The sequence below is a fragment of the Habropoda laboriosa genome, unplaced genomic scaffold (assembly GCF_001263275.1).
Source record: "Habropoda laboriosa isolate 0110345459 unplaced genomic scaffold, ASM126327v1 scaffold102, whole genome shotgun sequence".
NCBI classification, from domain to species: domain Eukaryota; kingdom Metazoa; phylum Arthropoda; class Insecta; order Hymenoptera; family Apidae; genus Habropoda; species Habropoda laboriosa.
In genome coordinates this window covers 2,729,376-2,748,798 of record NW_017100262.1, presented here as the reverse complement: position 1 = coordinate 2,748,798, position 19,423 = coordinate 2,729,376, and the positions used below count along the sequence as shown (strand labels likewise).

General features: G+C 33.8%; 3 protein-coding genes across 3 annotated transcripts; 2 read left to right on the top strand and 1 right to left on the bottom strand.

The window, feature by feature from the left end:
* The first annotated feature begins 10,007 nt into the window (after positions 1-10,007).
* LOC108572898 (very-long-chain enoyl-CoA reductase) lies at positions 10,008-11,565 on the top strand. The gene is made up of 5 exons (XM_017935229.1): positions 10,008-10,143; positions 10,251-10,298; positions 10,543-10,853; positions 10,938-11,347; positions 11,423-11,565. The coding sequence occupies exons 1-5, from the start codon at positions 10,138-10,140 to the stop codon at positions 11,548-11,550; spliced, it is 903 nt and encodes a 300-aa protein (XP_017790718.1). The 5' UTR covers positions 10,008-10,137; the 3' UTR covers positions 11,551-11,565.
* Positions 11,566-11,770: 205 nt separating this feature from the next.
* On the bottom strand, positions 11,771-15,652 carry LOC108572897 (cilia- and flagella-associated protein 57). The gene is made up of 4 exons (XM_017935227.1): positions 15,453-15,652; positions 13,860-15,369; positions 13,614-13,784; positions 11,771-13,534 (listed from the first exon to the last, which is right to left on the bottom strand). Exons 1-4 carry the CDS (start codon positions 15,650-15,652, stop codon positions 11,771-11,773), a joined length of 3,645 nt encoding a protein of 1,214 aa, XP_017790716.1.
* A 575-nt stretch (positions 15,653-16,227) lies between these two features.
* Positions 16,228-18,670, top strand: LOC108572972 (cysteine-rich protein 2-binding protein). The gene is made up of 6 exons (XM_017935320.1): positions 16,228-16,637; positions 16,721-16,869; positions 16,945-17,172; positions 17,251-17,574; positions 17,648-18,169; positions 18,315-18,670. The coding sequence occupies exons 1-6, from the start codon at positions 16,228-16,230 to the stop codon at positions 18,668-18,670; spliced, it is 1,989 nt and encodes a 662-aa protein (XP_017790809.1).
* The last annotated feature ends 753 nt before the right edge of the window (positions 18,671-19,423 follow it).

Genomic DNA, 19,423 nt, shown 5'->3' with positions numbered 1-19,423 from the left:
GTTATCACTGTGCGATAACTGTTTTCAAACAGACGAAGTCGAAGGACATTCGACTTCCGTACTAAATTTAACACGAAAATTCTACGATTTCTCGTGGAACAATTATTCACGCGGATATTCCACAAATATCTAAATTGAAAATATTCTTATTTGACCAGTAACCAAGTCGATATATTTCTAATTAAATTTACTAGTTTCACTGTAATTAATATCGTATTATCAGCATTAACCAGAATAGAGAAAAACGACGCGGTGCAAGAAAACCTAACCTGATCTAAGAAATAAATCACACAAAATGTTACTACTCACGAGAGCGAGTTATTATACTCGCACCCGCGGTCACTGTGCTCGTCAAAAGATACTACGTAATTACAACCAGTCACCCGCGTCGATTCGGACCAATCGTCCTACGACGTGATTGAGCGACCAGAGGAACTTAAACGCATGCGACTCACAGTTCGTTGAGTTACAGCTGTCGTCTAGGCTGCCACGGCAAACTGCTACCCCCAGAGGAAGTCATCTAGGCCGCCAGTGCGAAGAGAAAGTCATCTAGGACGCCACTGCGAAGAGGAAGTCATCTAGGACGCCACTGCACACCAGAAGTTATCGTGAAAGTCATCACGAGGACACCATAGGGACCCACAGTAGAAGCAGGCTGCAACACTTTGTAAAAGCACAGAATATTATCATTTGTTTTTCAAACTAGATGATTATTTCAAAATTTTCAGTATTGTTTACTACAGTGAACTTTGAAGTTCTCGTAATTTTCACTCAAACAGAGATACATATAGAGATTTGAAGAATTGAAAAATTTAAGGCACTCTTTAAATGGAAAAGTATTTGAAACTGTTAAACTTTTAGTTCGATAGATACTTACGTTTTCAGCTTCGAGAGCTCCGCCCAATGGTTTCTTCAGATGAAGCACTGACTCTAATACCGGTAACGAATTTCAACAAGAATAAAAAAATAAGAAGCTAATAACGCGACCGAATAGATTATGTCCGGCGAAAAAGAAACACTGACTCTATTCTTCGCGTGATTTATTTAGAATTTAGTTAATATTGGTTACTTAAAGAGCTGTACTGCTCTGAGAAAAAGAGAAAGCAATTTGTACGCAAAAACACTGACTCTACCGACCGCATTGCGCGCGGTCACATCTCTGGAAATAAAAACTGTTCGTTAGCAGGGAGGAGGGGCGTGTTTACTTTTTTTTTCGTACCGAGTGTTCGTCAAGAAAATACTGTATTGTTGGAGAAATGCGAAACCTTACGTGACTACACATTTTACATTAACTACAATTTTACGTCGCAGTACTGAACAGTGCGACACAATGAAATTAATTTGTGAAAAGTACAAAAAATAAAAATGTTTGTTATAAGAGTTAGCAATTGTTGCTGTGTTAACAGAGTCGCGTCGCGTAATATGTCGCGATTTATAAATATTCGAAAATGTTTGCACCAAGTAAAATTCCACGGCTAAACCGAACCATAAGTATGACGATTCTACGTAAATGATTTTAGAGAATATTTAAACTTGCGACGAAAATTGTACGTATCGGTGATTGAACTCGATATAGAGATAGTAAAAAGGCTGGAAGAATAATATTAACGATTCTACGAGATAGAAAATATCGCGACCGAAATGCAGCGAAAAGTGCAAATTATTTCAATAAAATCAAACGACTTTATGTAATTAAAAATTCCACATTACAAAGCAAAGTTTGAAATGATCAAGCCACGAATTCTTTTCTCAACTATATAGAAATAAATTACGCCCGAAAGAAAAAAGCTTAATCTGTTCTTCTTGCATCTTGGTATATTGCTCGATTAATTATAATTTTTATATAAGTATACTTAGTCATACCCACCTCTAATTGTGCAATAAATATGTACCATGTATTACTATACATTGCTATATACCCACATAAAGTCAACAATAATATAAAAAAGAAACAAATGTATACATACGATCGGCTTTGTAATAATAAATTAAATATTACCCATTACGTATTCATCAAACCGTTGCCGATCAGTTAGTCTCTCCCTCTCTCTTCTCTCTTCATCAACAATATATCTTAACAGAAGAGAAATATTAATTTAAAACATGTATATTGAAAAGAAGCGAAATTGCGTTATAATTAAACGATTAGTTTAATTCGAACTCTATTGCACAAGTTTATGATACGATCCAAAGCTAATTGAACGCGAGAAGAAAATATAAAACAAAAAAGATCGACGAAGAATCAAAGGAAAGTGTATTAATTAATTAAACGAAGGTAGTAAGAGAGTGTAGTGAACGTAAAATAAGTACCAGAAATGATAGAATACGCGAATGTGAATAACACGTCTTGTCGACTCGACGCTCGGTAACTGAATGACTGTCTCTTGATATCCCGTGACTTTGTCCTCTACACTGCTGACAACACAGGGACTGGGGTGGGGCAGAGCACGCTTCACGAGTTGCGTGTTTCGAAACTGTTCACCGTGAATAACAATTCTGAGAATTTAACGTTGAAAAACTGTGCCCGGAAATTAGCTATGCTCGACCGCTAGAAGAGCAGCGACTAATACAGCCGTTGTGTTTACGAGTTTTTGTAAACACAAGGTTCGCGATGGTATATGTTCCCCACCTTGAAACTTCGAAGCTACACACGATAAAGAGATTGAAATATTCTTCTATTTTATATAACAATTCACGTCCCATTCGTTCAGCAACGATCCGATAGAAATAAATTGAAAGATTACGTGTCCACTTACACAATTACTCCTATCAATTTTCCGCCGTTTCAGACGATTTCGAATACGAGACGTCATGGCGTCGTTTGAATGTTCCTTATTTTCGAACATTTAGCGCAGTGAAAAACCTGTAACAGAATAAATAAACCTTTAATTTAAGGAAAATTAAACAAGTATAAGCTAAAGGGACGATTAGAAACACTTAGAGACTGATAAACTAAATTTATAATAATACCTTCTTAACAGACATGTGGTCGCTGCGCCCACTTTCTACGACGTCCAGAAAGAACTGACGAAACCACGTGTCGTTGGTAGGAAACTGGATAGGAGTGGGGATAACCCCACTTCCAACACACTTATTCGAAAATTTTCAAACACATATCGTATAATATTCTGGCGTTAATTATACTTCAATCCTGTTTCATTTTCTTTGATAATAATCGGATACGTAGTAATTTCTGTTACATACACGAGTGTGATGCTTCGCTTTTTTTTTTGCGGTCAAACTTTAAAATTCAGAGGATTTCGAAATAAATTAATCGTCCAGATACACCAGTTTCTTCGACGCATTTTAATTGCTCAAAAACCCGATAATCTCTAACATAATTATGATAATGTTCACATTTTAATTTGCTGATTTGATCGATGTTAGAGTACGTGTTGCTCTCGAGAGACAAATTTTTTAGTATCTATGGTACTGCGAGTGCTGGCGGAGAGCTGGACACAGTTTGAGAGTACTCTCGAGAGTAACTATTTTAATTGCGCAGTAGTCATTTTTATCCTTTAAGATTTCTATTGTCAAACGAAACATCTTGCTCACAGTATATGGCAGCGAAAATTTCGAAGAGACATTCAGTATTTCACACATTCGGTATTTCAGACGTCCAGACGTTTTATAATACGTAAATCTTTGCTGTTTGCGAGTGCTTGCGGAGAGCTGGACACAGTTTAAGAGTACTCTCGAGAGTAACTATTTTAATTGCGCAGTAGTCAGTTTTATCCTTTAAGATTTCTATTGTCAAACGAAACATCTGGTTCACAGTATATGGCAGTGGAAATTTCGAAGAGAGTGTGGGTTCTTGGTTAGGAACTACACACTAATCTTAGGCGTGTAATCTTGTGAACAAGTTTTATTTTTCATTATAGAGTTCTTTGGTTTAGGTTGAATTCCGAACGTTCTCTCTCTTTCTCTGCTCCGTGCTGCTCCCCGCTCCTTACTCTCGCTTCCTGCTCTCTCTGTGTGTCTTGCTCTGGCTTCCTGCTCTCTGTGTCTGTCTCTTTTTGGGGCGTTCTTATATACGCCTCAGAGCGCGGACCATGGAGAGGGTGCCCTCGTGGAGCTTGTCCCAGCTCGCACCCTATTGGTGCGTGCTAGCTGTACGCTACAAGAGGTTAGGATTTCAAACGTTCAGTATTTTAGACGTTCAGACGTTTTGTAATTCGTAAATCTTTGCTGTTTGCTAGTGCTTGCGGAGAGCTGGACACAGTTTGAGAGTACTCTCGAGAGCAACTATTTTAATTGCGCAGTAGTAATTTTCAGCCTTTATGATTTCTATTGTCAAACGAAACATCTTGTTCACAGTATATGGCAGTGGAAATTTCGAACAGAGGTTAGGATTTCAAACGTTCAGTGTTTCAGACGTTCACTCGTTTTATAATACGTAAATCTTTGCTGTTTGCGAGTGCTTGCGGAGAGCTGGACACAGTTTGAGAGTACTCTCGAGAGTAACTATTTTAATTGCGCGTAGTCATTTTTATCCTTTAAGATTTCTATTGTCAAATGAAACATTTTGTTCACACTATATGGCAGTGGAAATTTCGAACAGAGAGTGGGTTCTTGGTTAGGAACTACACACTAATCTTAGGCGTGTAATCTTGTGAACGAGTTTTATTTTTCATTATAGAGTTCTTTGGTTTAGGTTGAATTCCGAACGTTCTCTCTCTTTCTCTGCTCCGTTCTACTCCCCGCTCCTTACTCTTGCTTCCTGCTCTCTCTGTGTGTCTTGCACTCGCTTCCTGCTTTCTCTGTGTGTCTTGCTCTCGCTTCCTGCTCTCTATGTCTGTCTCTTTTTGGGGCGTTCTTATATACGCCTCCGAGCGCGGACCATGGAGAGGGTGCCCTCGTGGTGCTTGTCCCAGCTCGCACCCTATTGGTGCGTGCTAGCTGTACGCTACAAGAGGTTAGGATTTCAAACGTTCAGTGTTTCAATTCAGACGTTTTGTAATTCGTAAATCTTTGCTGTTTGCTAGTGCTTGCGGAGAGCTGGACACAGTTTGAGAGTACTCTCGAGAGCAACTATTTTAATTGCGCAGTAGTAATTTTCAGCCTTTAAGATTTCTATTGTCAAACGAAACATCTTGTTCACAGTATATGGCAGTGGAAATTTCGAACAGAGGTTAGGATTTCAAACGTTCAGTATTTTAGACGTTCAGACGTTTTGTAATTCGTAAATCTTTGCTGTTTGCTAGTGCTTGCGGAGAGCTGGACACAGTTTGAGAGTACTCTCGAGAGCAACTATTTTAATTGCGCAGTAGTAATTTTCAGCCTTTAAGATTTCTATTGTCAAACGAAACATCTTGTTCACAGTATATGGCAGTGGAAATTTCGAACAGAGGTTAGGATTTCAAACGTTCAGTATTTTAGACGTTCAGACGTTTTGTAATTCGTAAATCTTTGCTGTTTGCTAGTGCTTGCGGAGAGCTGGACACAGTTTAAGAGTACTCTCGAGAGCAACTATTTTAATTGCGCAGTAGTAATTTTCAGCCTTTAAGATTTCTATTGTCAAACGAAACATCTTGTTCACAGTATATGGCAGTGGAAATTTCGAACAGAGGTTAGGATTTCAAACGTTCAGTGTTTCAGACGTTCACTCGTTTTATAATACGTAAATCTTTGCTGTTTGCGAGTGCTTGCGGAGAGCTGGACACAGTTTGAGAGTACTCTCGAGAGCAACTATTTTAATTGCGCAGTAGTAATTTTCAGCCTTTAAGATTTCTATTATCAAACGAAACATCTTGTTCACAGTATATGGCAGTGGAAATTTCGAACAGAGGTTAGGATTTCAAACGTTCAGTGTTTCAGACGTTCACACGTTTTATAATACGTAAATCTTTGCTGTTTGCGAGTGCTTGCGGAGAGCTGGACACAGTTTGAGAGTACTCTCGAGAGCAACTATTTTAATTGCGCAGTAGTAATTTTCAGCCTTTAAGATTTCTATTATCAAACGAAACATCTTGTTCACAGTATATGGCAGTGGAAATTTCGAACAGAGGTTAGGATTTCAAACATTCAGTGTTTCAGACGTCCAGACGTTTTATAATACGTAAATCTTTGCTGTTTGCGAGTGCTTGCGGAGAGCTGGACACAGTTTGAGAGTACTCTCGAGAGCAACTATTTTAATTGGGCAGTAGTAATTTTCATCCTTTAAAAGGTTTCTATTGTCACACGAAACACCTTGTTCACAAGTTATGGCAATGTAATGAGTTAGACAAGGAAAGATATAGGGACAAAGAAAGACAGAAAATTTGAAAAATTAAAGTAACGCCATCTCGTATTTGATGACACGAACTACAACTTTTTAATAGGAACACAGAATATAAACAGAGGTATCAGATAAGGAAAGAACTAGTGTGCGACAAGGATAGAGAGAAAACGTTTTTGATTGGCTGGCAGGTATCTAGCCTCCACCTATCACGGGCTGCATCAAGTGGGCCAGGGAAAAATCATTAATAACTCAATAATTACGACGATTCTGTGAAGTTTTAGAATTGAAGAATGAAGTGTGGACCTTCAGCAACTTTCACATATACTTCTTAGTGCGCTAGACCCCTTCAATAATTAGTTATTAACAATTTTAGTGCGTGATATCGGAAACGATACCGCATACCGTCAAGCACATTTACGATTTTTCAATAATTTCATAGGTTTCTGCTAAATTCTCATGCAACTAACTTGGTGCATCTGAAAGGTGACTCCTTTGGCTATATTCTCATCTAATTTTTATTAACATATCCCTTGTGGTTTGATAGTTATTTAACATTCTTTGGGAGAGTATTACACTCGTCGCATTCAATCGTAACATATTTTCGTTATTCCAGCAGACATGCGTGATGTATTATGCACTTTCAAGCATGCAGAATGTAGTATAGACCTTTATCTATATTCTACAGCAATTTTTGTAGCCGTAAGTATTGTGGTTCATTAGATATTAGCAATTGTTTATAAGTATTGACTATACTCGAGTACGATGAATAGGAGACTCTCTCATATAATGATTAATAACTCTTAAACTAAATCGAATATGTTAATAAAAATTACATGAGAATATAACTATGGGGCTTACCTTTCAGATAGATATAGTTAGTTGCATAAGAAGTTAGTAGAAAGTTATGAAATTATTGAAAAACCGCAAAGGTATGCAGTATCGTTCCCGACATTGCTCACTATAATTGTTAATAGCTAATTATTGAGAGGGTCTAGTATATTAAAATTTATATGGGAAAGTTGCCAAAGGTCCATACTTTATTCTTCAATACTAAAAGTTCATAAAATTTTCGTAATTACTGAGTTATTGAATATTATTCGGATGAATACTAAACTCGTCGCATTCAAGTGTACGGATTTTTGTCATTTTCACGAAAATGCATGGTTAATTTTGCACTTTTAAGCATATAGAATATAGTATAGACCTTTGTCTATATTCTGCAATATTTTTGGTAACCGTAAGTAATATGGTTTATTAGATATTAGCAATTGTTTATGACAGTTAACTATACTCACGCTTGAATGCGACGACTGTCATACTCACCCAAATAATGTTCAATAACTCCTAAACTAAACGGAATATGTTAATAAAACTTAGAAAAGAATGTAGCTAAAGGAGTTGCCTTTCAAACACATATAGTTATTTGCATGGGAATTTAGTAGAAAGCTATGAAATTATTGAAAAACCAGAAAGATACTTGACGGTACGCGGTATCGTTCCCGACATCACCTACTAAAATTGTTAATAACTAATTATTGAAGGGGTCTAGCGTACTAAGAAGTAAATGTGAAAGTTGCTGAAGGTCCACACTCCATTCTTCAATTCTAAAAGTTCATAAAATCATCGTATTTATTGAGTTATTAATGATTTTTCCCTGGCCGAGTTGATTCAGCGCGTGGGAAGTAGAGCTGAGATTCAGCCGACCAATAGGAAGCGTTTTCTCTCTGTCCTTGTCGCACACTAGTGCGTTCCTTGTCTAATACCTCTGTTTATATTCTGTTATCCTATTGAAAAGTTGTAGTTCGTGTTGCCAAACACGAGATGGCGTTAGTGTAGCTCTTGAGCTTTTTCTGTCCTTGTCTATCCCTATACCTTTCCTTGTCTAACTCGTTTCTCTAGTGATAACCTTATCCATTCGAATTCTTTTGCTTGTCTTACTCATTTTCATATTGTTAAATACTTCGACGAAGTAGGTACGACTACTAATGGTACATGACCATCTTCCAATAAAAATTACACAAATATTAATCACATAAATCAACCAAAAAATTCTACATTAATGCTACATTTCCTACTATACATTGAAATATAAAAAAATAGAAAAAGTAATAAAAATTATGAAGTTTTAATAACTTAGAATCACAGCCTGGGTACAGGATACATCTAACACTTAATGCATTTTTCTGTCCGCGTCAAGAGGATTCAGAGTGCACTTACCTTTTTCGAGTCGCTTCCAATGTTACCGATTCAGCATATAATAATATTACAATATATAGATTAGGTTAAATTTTGGAATTTTTTTAACTTTTTCGATTATTACGCGTTCCTAACGATATCCAGACTTAGCTTATTTAATTTGATAATGAAATATTATTTAAAAAATGAGTGTTTCGCAAATGGAAATGGGTGCGATGTGTAGGGGAGAAATGAGTAGATTGTAAAATGCTGTAAAACAATACTGGTATATTGTAATCTTTTGTGAAATACATTTTATATAGTTATCTTAAAATAAATAATTGATTTTTTGATAAATAATTGCATTTCTTCGGTTTTCCTGATGTTGACGTTGACGTCCTTGATTTCTGTGATGGCCTGAGAGTTTCATCTGTAATTTACACAAAAAAAAACATTAATTTTTCAATTATCAATAAATGTTATAAACAATTTCTAACTAATTTACTGCATACAATTGTTAACTCAATGCGAAATTAATAAACTAATCCGATTTATTAAGTTAAATCTTGCAACAAATTTATTTAATACTTCTAATAAAACGCTAATTATTCTATAATTAAAATACTTGAAAATAAATCAGAATCTTCATTTTACTGTATACGTTAGTAGTATTGTTGAAGCCATTAAAAATTTATTATAAGTATCAATTTCGAACTGCTTACTGCATACAATTGTGCTCTAATTTACAATAACTATTATTTAAAGCGAAAAATTCATAGAATTTCTATTTTAAGAATCAACTAACCTGATAACCCTTCATTTCTGACAATGCTCTCGATCCTTCCACTTATCATGATTGGCTATCAGTGAAGACGTAAGAGTAAATGCGATATCCTTCTTCTATCACTATCGGCTGATTAACGGCAAGACGTTACAATTTCTCGTACTGGCGATGAGTGAAATTACTGGTGACATATTATCGACAGAGATGTTCAGACTTTATCGTTAAAGTAGTAATCTACGAATCTCATAATAAATATTCAATTTAAGCGGTTATTCTGTCTATCACCTGTCTCATTATAAATGTATCTGCGTCACATTTTTGAATATTCATGTGCAGTATGAAATAGCAATTCTTGTCATTACAGTTATGTTAAGATTTTATATAAACATTTTTTCCTTTACTAACACTTAATTAGCACCTGAAATATTGTTAATAAAGTCTGAAAAATAATGTAGATATCTTTTTCCACTTGGATTATTTTAAAATTCGTACATTTTAATTTCATTAATTATCATTATATACACAGAGTGTGAAAAATTATTTAAACATATTTGAAAAGAAAAAATTCTATAAATCCGTATTATCGAAATTATTCAAATTAACATGCATTTTCCAATAAAGTTTACATGTAACAACAGGAGACCATCGTAAATAGAAACGTGACCGTTTATAAAGTCTGATGAGGGTTCAAAGTTCGTATGTATTAATTTTTCGTTGCTTCGAATAGCGCTTTTTATTTATACGTGTTTTATGAACGTCGTTTTATAATGTAATCATGCAAAAAATTTCATTGGCCGTCAGAAAAAACTTGAACTTTGTGCGATTAAACGACTACAGCGCCGCATTAAACCGTTCAATCGTATCACTGGCGCAGTGACATAGTACGTTCGAGGCATAGTCGGCGAAAAGACTTTTACGTATCTTAGGTAGAGGAACAGCGAGCACACTACTAATTACAATGGAGGTATTTATTCACGTAATACATTTCATAATTAATGTTAAACATTATTATTAAGTATAAACACTTTTATGAAAAATAATCCACAATTCAATGTACTTCTCACTTTTTAGATTCAAATCCTGACTGCTAAGTCATCGAAGTTTATAGTCAATGTGTCCGTAAGTATTGCCTACATAAAATAGAAATCGATGTTTTTACAACTCGTTCATGCTTAATTATACATTTAAATATACTTATCGATAGTTATTTTTAATATTTGTACAATGTACAATGTATTAATATGTTATAAAATACAATAGATATTCATAAAACAACACATAAATTTTTGAAGGTGTTCTTTAATTTGAAATTCTAATTAGCAGTTCTTATGTCACATGAGACAACTTTACTTTACACTTTCAGGTAAAACCTGCTACAACCATCCGGGAAATTAAGGAAGAATTATATAAGTTAAGAAAAGCACCATATATACACAGACAAAGTTTAAGGCTAAATCCTAAAGGAAAGGCTTTATCTGATTCAGATACTTTGCAAAGTTTATCTATTTCTGATGGTGGAAAATTATACTACAAAGATCTTGGACCTCAGATTAGTTGGAAAACTGTATTCTTAGTGGAATATGCAGGTCCATTATTTCTATACATATGGATATATCAACGTCCATGGATTTTTTATGGTGATGCAGGAGCATCTAAAATTCATAATGTAGTCCAGTAAGTTTATACAATAAATATATTTCTTTTAATTTAAAGACTAAGTATTTCAATAAAACATAACAAAATTGAATGTGATTTTAGTACAGCAGCTGTTTGCTGGGGAGTGCATTATGCAAAACGACTTCTAGAAACATTATTTGTGCATCGATTTAGTCATGCAACAATGCCATTGCGCAATCTTTTCAAAAATTGCTCATATTATTGGTTGTTCGCTATGTATGTAGCATACCATGTAAATCACCCACTGTACACAGCTCCTAGCCAATGTCAATATCTTGTTGGTCTGGCAACATTTGCACTTTGTGAAGTGGGTAACTTAAGTATTCACATAGCTTTGAGAAATTTGAGACCACCAGGAAGTACTGTAAGGAAAATACCAGTACCCACCAGCAATCCTTTCACAGCTCTGTTTAATCTAGTATCTTGCCCAAATTATACTTATGAAGTTGGAAGTTGGATTGGCTTCACCATCATGACTTCATGTCTTCCAGGTATAAATATATTTATTTTATAAAAAAAAAAATGAATGTAACATAAACTGTACATAAATGTTCTTTTTTTTTTAGCTGGTCTATTTACTTTTGCTGGTGCATATCAGATGACCATTTGGGCATTAGGAAAACACAAAGCATACAAAAAAGAATTTTCTCAGTATCCAAAATGTAGAAAAGCTATTGTCCCGTTTGTCCTTTAAATGTTCTGTTAATTCTTATTCTGGAATGCGATATTGGTAATTACTACGATCACATTTCTATGTTTGATTTTGTTATTGATATTTTTATGCTTTAAATAAATAATATGGAATAGAATTTCATATTATACTGTGTACAACATCCTTTTTTTTATTTCTATGAAAAATTTATTAAAGGAATGTTTTGCGCATTAGTATTCTTAACTACATATGATAAGCATACCTAAAAAGTTACTTTAGTTTCTGGTTCATCACAAGGTAGCTTGCTTATCAATTTATACATGTCTTCTTTTAATGCAATTATTATATTCTGACATTCTTGCATTTGAGATCGATAATCATTTTGTAATTGTTCGTACCCGTAACATGCTTGATCCATCTTTTTCCTCGCTTCTGACGGTTTTACATCTTTTGCTGTTAAGCCTAACAAACCTTCCATGTGTAATATCTGTTTTCTTGCTTCTTTCAATGCTTCCCTTAAAGTGTTCAACTCCACAATCAAAATAATATTTTCCTCTACCCTTTTATCTATATCTTTACCGCTACTTCCTTTATCCTGGAAGACCTGTTTTCTAAGGGAAGCTATTGTTCTCTCTAAATGATCTCTCTGCTTTATAAACTCACATTGCGCATCTAAATCCGCTTTACGACTGCGTAAAAATTCATCACTGGAGCAGTACTTGTGATACAATTTCGTTATGGCATTTTTCAATGGTTCTGGTTCTTGCACAAGCCCCGAAACATCAAGCAAATCAACTCGAATTTTTTTCAAAAGTCGTTGACACTTTTTATTTCGCTGCAGTTCATATTGATATTCGCGTCTAGCAGCTCCCAATTTTTCTCTCAATTCGTACGATTGTAATTCTAAACTAACAGTGATTTGATGAATATTCACAAGCTCCGTTTCCATATCTCTGATCTTGTCTTTGAGCTCTTTAATCTCTTGATCCCGCGGCTCGATTTGATTCTTCAATTCCGTGATCTTATAATTTAAAACAAACTTGAATTTTTCCAATTCTTGATTCGTCCGCTTTAACTCATATATCTGACCTTCCCTATCTTGAATCGTGGTATCTCTTTCATTTATCTCCTTTTTTAATTCTTCCTTATCTTTCTCCAGTTCCTGAATAGTTTTCTGGAAATAGCCGTATTCGCCCTGAACTCGTTGTACTTGTCTTTTCAATTCCTCAACATCTTTCAAACTAGCCATATATCTATTACGCATCGTTCCAGCTTCTCCTTTCAATTTTATGTTTAACTCTTTTTCCTCATAGAGCATTGTTTCATAATTTGTTCTGAGCTCCAATATTTCCTGGTCAGCGTCGTCTTCTATTTGCGTTGCCATCTGTTCATGCACTCGTGCCTGTTGGGCCATTTCATCCTGTGTCTCTTCTAATTGTAATTTCTTTTCGTGAAGAAGAGCCTCATATTTATTTGTTGCTTTCTGTAATTCCTCAACACCATGTCTCTCCACTTCTTCCAGACGTTTCTCGTAATCTTGACGCATGGTGTTCATTGAAATTTCAAGGGCCAAATACCTGTCATATTCTATAATAAGTTTGGCATCATAATTCGTCTCCACTTGTTTCATCGTTTTCTCGTGTTTCTCTTTCATTTTAACTATTTCGACATTTATCGTGTTCAACTCATTCTTATGATCCTCCTGCTGTTTGCTTATTTTATCCCGTAGTTTCTCAATAGCTTCGCAATACCCTTGATGCAGATCCCTTATTTTATCATTATGTACAACTTCAATCTGTCGCATTTTATAAGCATGCTCAGTTTCTAATTCTCTCATTCTAACATTCAGATCTATAATCGTTTGTATTTTTTCTTGCAGGTCGCCTTTACTAATTAGTACTTCGTTCGTATATTGGAGCTCTTTTCCTATCTTTCCTTTTCCTTCTGGATAATTTATTTTCCAAATGCACAAGTTACCATCGATACCAGTAGATATTAAAAATTGTTCATTGTAAGAAAGAGCAATCTATAAATAATGTATAAGTAATAAAACACACTTTTATATACATACATATTTAAATATAATGTTACATGTATCTTTATACCTTTGTAATATCAGTAGAGTGTATGTGAAAACTTATATAGTGTATTGGCTCTTGAACTGGACATTTTACTGATAAAATAATACCACCAGGACAAATAAGAAATAAAACTTGATCTTCTTTTCCTAATATCATACAATACATATCCGTAACTAGAATATTATGTTGTCGTACCTGATAAGAATAATATATTATTATAATGTTGTTTATATCGTTTTAAAATCATAGGCAATTTAAATAATATGTTACCGTATTATCTTTTATCTCATATATGAAATTATCATTTGCGATGCAGTAAACAACCTGCTCGTCAGCCGACAGAGCAATATCATGTAAAATAATGTTTTTCAATATTACTTCTGCGCAACGGCGACCAGTACTCATATCCCATTGATAGATAGCACCTTCTGCACCTAATGTCAGTAGCTTTGTATCTGTTCGTGACCACAATACGGTCTTTACTCTGCTGGTATGTCCTTTTAAAATGTAGGAGACAGTAAAACCGATACAGGAATAAACTTGCACGATATTCCCGTTAACAGCAGCAAATGCATGACCGCCATGGCTAAATTTTACAGTCTTGCAACATCTTATGGAACATTCGTGCATAGGTAATAGGTCGTCTATTAATATGCTCATAAATCGTAACTTATCGCTAAAGCCAATTAAGCAGAAAAGACCTGTAGGATGCAAAGCAATTCCACAAATATCTTCCGTGTATTGTTTATGTAAAATCAAACTTTCTGTTTCAAAATCCCATAATCTTACACTATGATCAAGTTCTCCACAAGTCATAAAAATTGATTTCCATGCACACACGGAAAGACCACTTATGGGACCGTAATGCAACGACTGGCCCAAAATGTGTAATTTCTGTGGCTCTGGATCTACATTTAGGTCTGGTCCCCATAATCTTGCATAAAACAATTGAGACCAACCAGTTGTAACTAGTAAGCGATCAGAACTTAAATTCACGTTTATACTATTGATCTGATATAAATCTCTATTTTCTTCCTTTGATGGTTGCGTCGGAACTATATAAATATTTCTCTTTATGTATTTATGCTGACCATCTCTTTCAAAGACTGTGATTGTTTTAAAACCGAATGCGTATGCAAAACCTCTTTGAAATGCGATTAAACAACGAACATTGTTTTCCCATGGAATATCTTGTTTTGTATCCATATTTGTTAGTGAACTACTGGCAGGTATAACATATTCTTCTCGTATTTTAAGATTCATAAACATTGTATCATTCATTTTGTAAATATTTTTTAAATCACCATTTTCTAAATAAAGTATTCTACCATCTTTAGTTCCTAGTAATAATCTATCTGGATTCAACCAAGTCATTGAACATGTAAGTATATTGTCTGCCTTAGAGAATCCATATGGCCTCCATACAGTATCAGAAAGAGTTAAAAATTTAAATATATGTGGACCTCCAAGTGCAACTACACCTACATCAGATGGATTACAAGCTAATACTTCTATAATAGCCAATGGATTTTGAGAAGTGCCTACTTTTATACTAGATTCTATTTTTCCCTTTTCCCAATTGTAAAAAAGCATTGTTTGATCAGGCTCTCCTGTAACTGCTACTAGATACTTGTTATCAAAGCTAAACCCTACACAAGTAAACCTTGTCACACCAGGAGCATCATATGGTATTCCAAGAAGTTTCTTTCTTTTTAACGTTTGAACATCATAAATTGATATAGTAGGTTTTTCTCCAGTTTCACATGTTGCAACATACTTCCTGAATAAAAAAAAAAAAGGGAACATTTGAAAATATACGTCTCTATGTTAGAAAATAAAAATATCAACTATATGGAAACTTACTTATTATGTGTTACACAAATTATATTAATCTGTTGCTTTTCAGATAAACGTAATAATCTTTGTCTAAGTTGCGGAACATTATGAACTGTGATTACAGTTCCGACGGGATATAAAATTTCTGCATCCGTAATATAATGTGCATTCGAAATTATATCAGTTTTTAAACCATAAAATACTCTTGTTTGTAAAGAAGGAATCATTTTGAAAAGGCTGTTTTTCCTTCAAATTGATAAGTAATGTAGTAATTTTTTACCGTCTACATTATATACATGCGTTGTTTATGTTTCCATAGCAACAAACTCGATTGAAATATTCAGTACCAGAAATGTCATCATATTTCACATTAAGAAAGATAATATAAAAAACCCTACCTTTATATTTATGCTAAATTAGAATCCGTGTTACAATTGTTGTTCGTACTCTTTTAAACCTGTTTTGATCTTCGTTGATAAAGTTCCCGCCATTTGTCATATTGAGCTACATTCACATTGCTAAATCAAGAAAAATATCAACACAATGTGCTTCACACAGTGTATCGAAACCTAACCCTAATGTGTTCTCTTTTATAAGTGGGAATTATTAATGATACAATATTATAATATACGCAATTAATAATATTAATTGTATTTTATTGTAATGATATTTATTAAACTATGTATTTAAATAGAAACTTATAAAAAACTTGTAATACTTCATTTGAAAATATCTAACCTAAATCCAGTAACTGTATTTTAATTATAAACAATTAATTTGCAGTTTATTACATAAATAAACGATGGCACAAATAATTAATGTAAAAGATAGTCAATGTAAAGCAGAATCGATTGATAATTCTGATCTAGAATGTTGTAAGAATTGCGGACATCTGTGTGATCCATACAATAAACCCGCATTACGCTGTAATGAATGTTCAAAAAAGATTCATATTGAATGTTTAAAACGAGGAAGTGTTCCAGTATCTTTTGTAGGAGATGTATTTTTTGATTTGACTTGTCCTCACTGTAGTTCTTTTGGTGAAGAAATAGTAGCACGTAATAGAATGCCTTGGCTTAATGTGATTGTACTGACATTGTATAATTTACGTGAAAAATCCAGTGGTATCAGTAAAAGAGGCTACTTTCATTGGAAATCTGATATTAGTACTTTTGTTGACCGTAATTGGGATTACTTATTTAAAAAGACAGTGTAAGCTATTGTATAAAAGACAGATGAAAATCAAGATTAATGATAAATGTGTGTATATCAATTTGATCTTTTTCTATTTTTAGTAAAAGAAAAAAGAATTGGATTGGCACAATATCTGGAACTCTTTCTCATTATAGTGGAATATTTTTTAAATCAGGAACAACAGAATTAGGAGAATCTGGATGGTGGAGATTGATGGACAATGATCCACCTGAAGTTCTTATTGCTAAAAGTAAACATAATACTTATCATTTTTATGAAAGATAATTGCAGGATATTTAATTTGCTTACAATTATGTTTTTGCAGATGAAAAAATGATATTGGATCGTAAAAAACAAGTTGGCAATCAAGTGAAATCAGTGACAAAATTACATGATAGTCCAACTCCATCAGAATCAAGCATTTCAGTTGGAGAAGACAATAGTTTTGGAAGTGGACCAGTGAAGACTCAAGAATGCTCTGCATATTCACAAGCATATATTCAACCTGACAAAACATTATTAGATTTTTTACTTGAAGAGGATGAATTAAACAGTATGCATCCATGTAACACAAGTAAAATATATAAAAAACATGTAGAATTATTTACATGCTGTGATTTTTTTAATTTAGACATGGAAATTGAAGATGATATGATTTCTAATGAGCAAAGTGACACACCATCTTTGTCTGATTTAATAAGAGATTGCCAATATCAGACAAATAATTTCCATTTTTCACAATTATTGGATGACTTCACATCTGAGTGGACATCAACTACAGATGCTGTATCTGAAAATCTTAGTAGTATTAAAACAGATCAAATAAAGGAGGATGAAGATGAACAATATGATGAAGACAGCAGTGACAGTCTAAGTTCTGTCCAAGAACAACCACCTCTTTCTTTGTTTAAAACAGTACAACGACGACCGTGGCCATGGCAAAGAAATATTATTGGTATATATATTTTTCCCCATATATTTCCTGTACAATGTATGCTTTTACTAAACGTATTTGCATTTTATTTTAGAAGAGAAAATTCCGCGCATGACACATCAAGAAGAAGTGTATTTATTACAACAAGTTAATAAGTCAGTTCTTAATTCTGCACCTTCAGAGATCAGACGATTTTATCGAAAACTAACTGTACGAAAGTTGAAACGAGAATACGGTTTACCTATACTGGACATCGATAATTTTGGATGTAAAACGGAAATACTCGACAAACCTTTAAAAGACTCTGGCAGAGTCTTGGATCGATTTTTTGGTGATGATTTAGGTCCATTTGAACAAAGACTGCAAGGATACAATGAACCCACGTCTGTACATAGTCCATACACGAATAGACTCTTAAAACCATTTATAAGAAGAGACACTTCATGCCGTCCTTTATGGTTAAAAGTAATGGAAGAGCTTCGCACTAAAGTTAATAAACCCAATCCTAAATGGAAATCACCACTAACAGCACCGATTGATTATTCTTACGTGAGGCCGCAACACATTCCTGCGATTAATAGTCTATGTAGTCAATTTTTTTGGCCTGGCATCGATTGTAAGTAAATATGACAATTACGTAATGATTTAATGTAAAATTATCTCTAATAGTTATGTTTGTGTCTTTTAAAGATATATCTAAATATACATTCAATTTTTGAATTCGCGTTTAGGAAAAAAATAATGAGATTGCATTGTTTCAGTAACGGAGTGTTTACAGTACCCCGACTTCAGCTGCGTGGTTTTGTACAAAAAGCTAGTCATTGGATTTGCAATTTTAGTTCCTGATGTTGGTTACAATGAAGCTTACATATCATTCTTTTTAACCCGTCCCGAGTGGCGTAGATCTGGCATAGGAACATTTATGCTTTATCACCTAATTCAAACGTGTATGGGCAAAGATGTCACGCTACATGTTTCAGCTACCAATCCTGCATTAATTTTATACCAGAAATTTGGTTTTAAGGTAGAAGAATTTATTCAAGACTTTTACGATAAATACATGCCTTCAAATTCACGAGAATGTAGACATGCGTTGTTCTTACGTTTAAGTAGATAAATACACTACATGATGCATTTGTATATACGTATGAATCATACTTGTGAAGTGAATTAATTTACCTCTTGTGATAGCTGTTTTGTATGCAAACGGTGAAACGTTATTTATTTCTTATGTGTGAAGGAATACTTTTGATATGTGTCAAATAAAAGTCATATTTACAGATTTCTATATGGTGAATATATTATTATTATTTTTTTTAAAACCCTATATATGTTTTTTTTAAACTGCGTAATAACGAAATTCATAAGTCTGATTATAATTTCTAGAAGAGAAAGTTAAGAAGTATTTAAACGAATATCTAGTTGTATTAGTAAAGAAAAAACTGTCTCATAGTTTCACTTCTAGTAAAAACGAATTACAATAAAAATATTTTGACATTACGTGTAAACATGGTAAAGTACTAAATTCTTGGTAGAAAGGATGAAACAAGTAGCATTTGTTAATAAAGTATCTTATAATACGCTAAAATTAATTAGATCATGGTATTCAAATATCCTTAAGTTTTATGGACACAATGTATACGCATATCCGTAGAATTCGTAATACCTACGATTACGTTCACCAAGTATATGTCAATATAATACGTGGCTAACTTCAGACAGCAATGAGAACAGTATTTTGCTTGTTTAGCTTTACACATTGACATCAATTGTACAAAATTATATTTATCTGGCAACGAAATATCAACTATTTTATAAAAATGCGTCAATAAAAGAAACGTACTATTTATTTATTGTCGTACCAACGTTA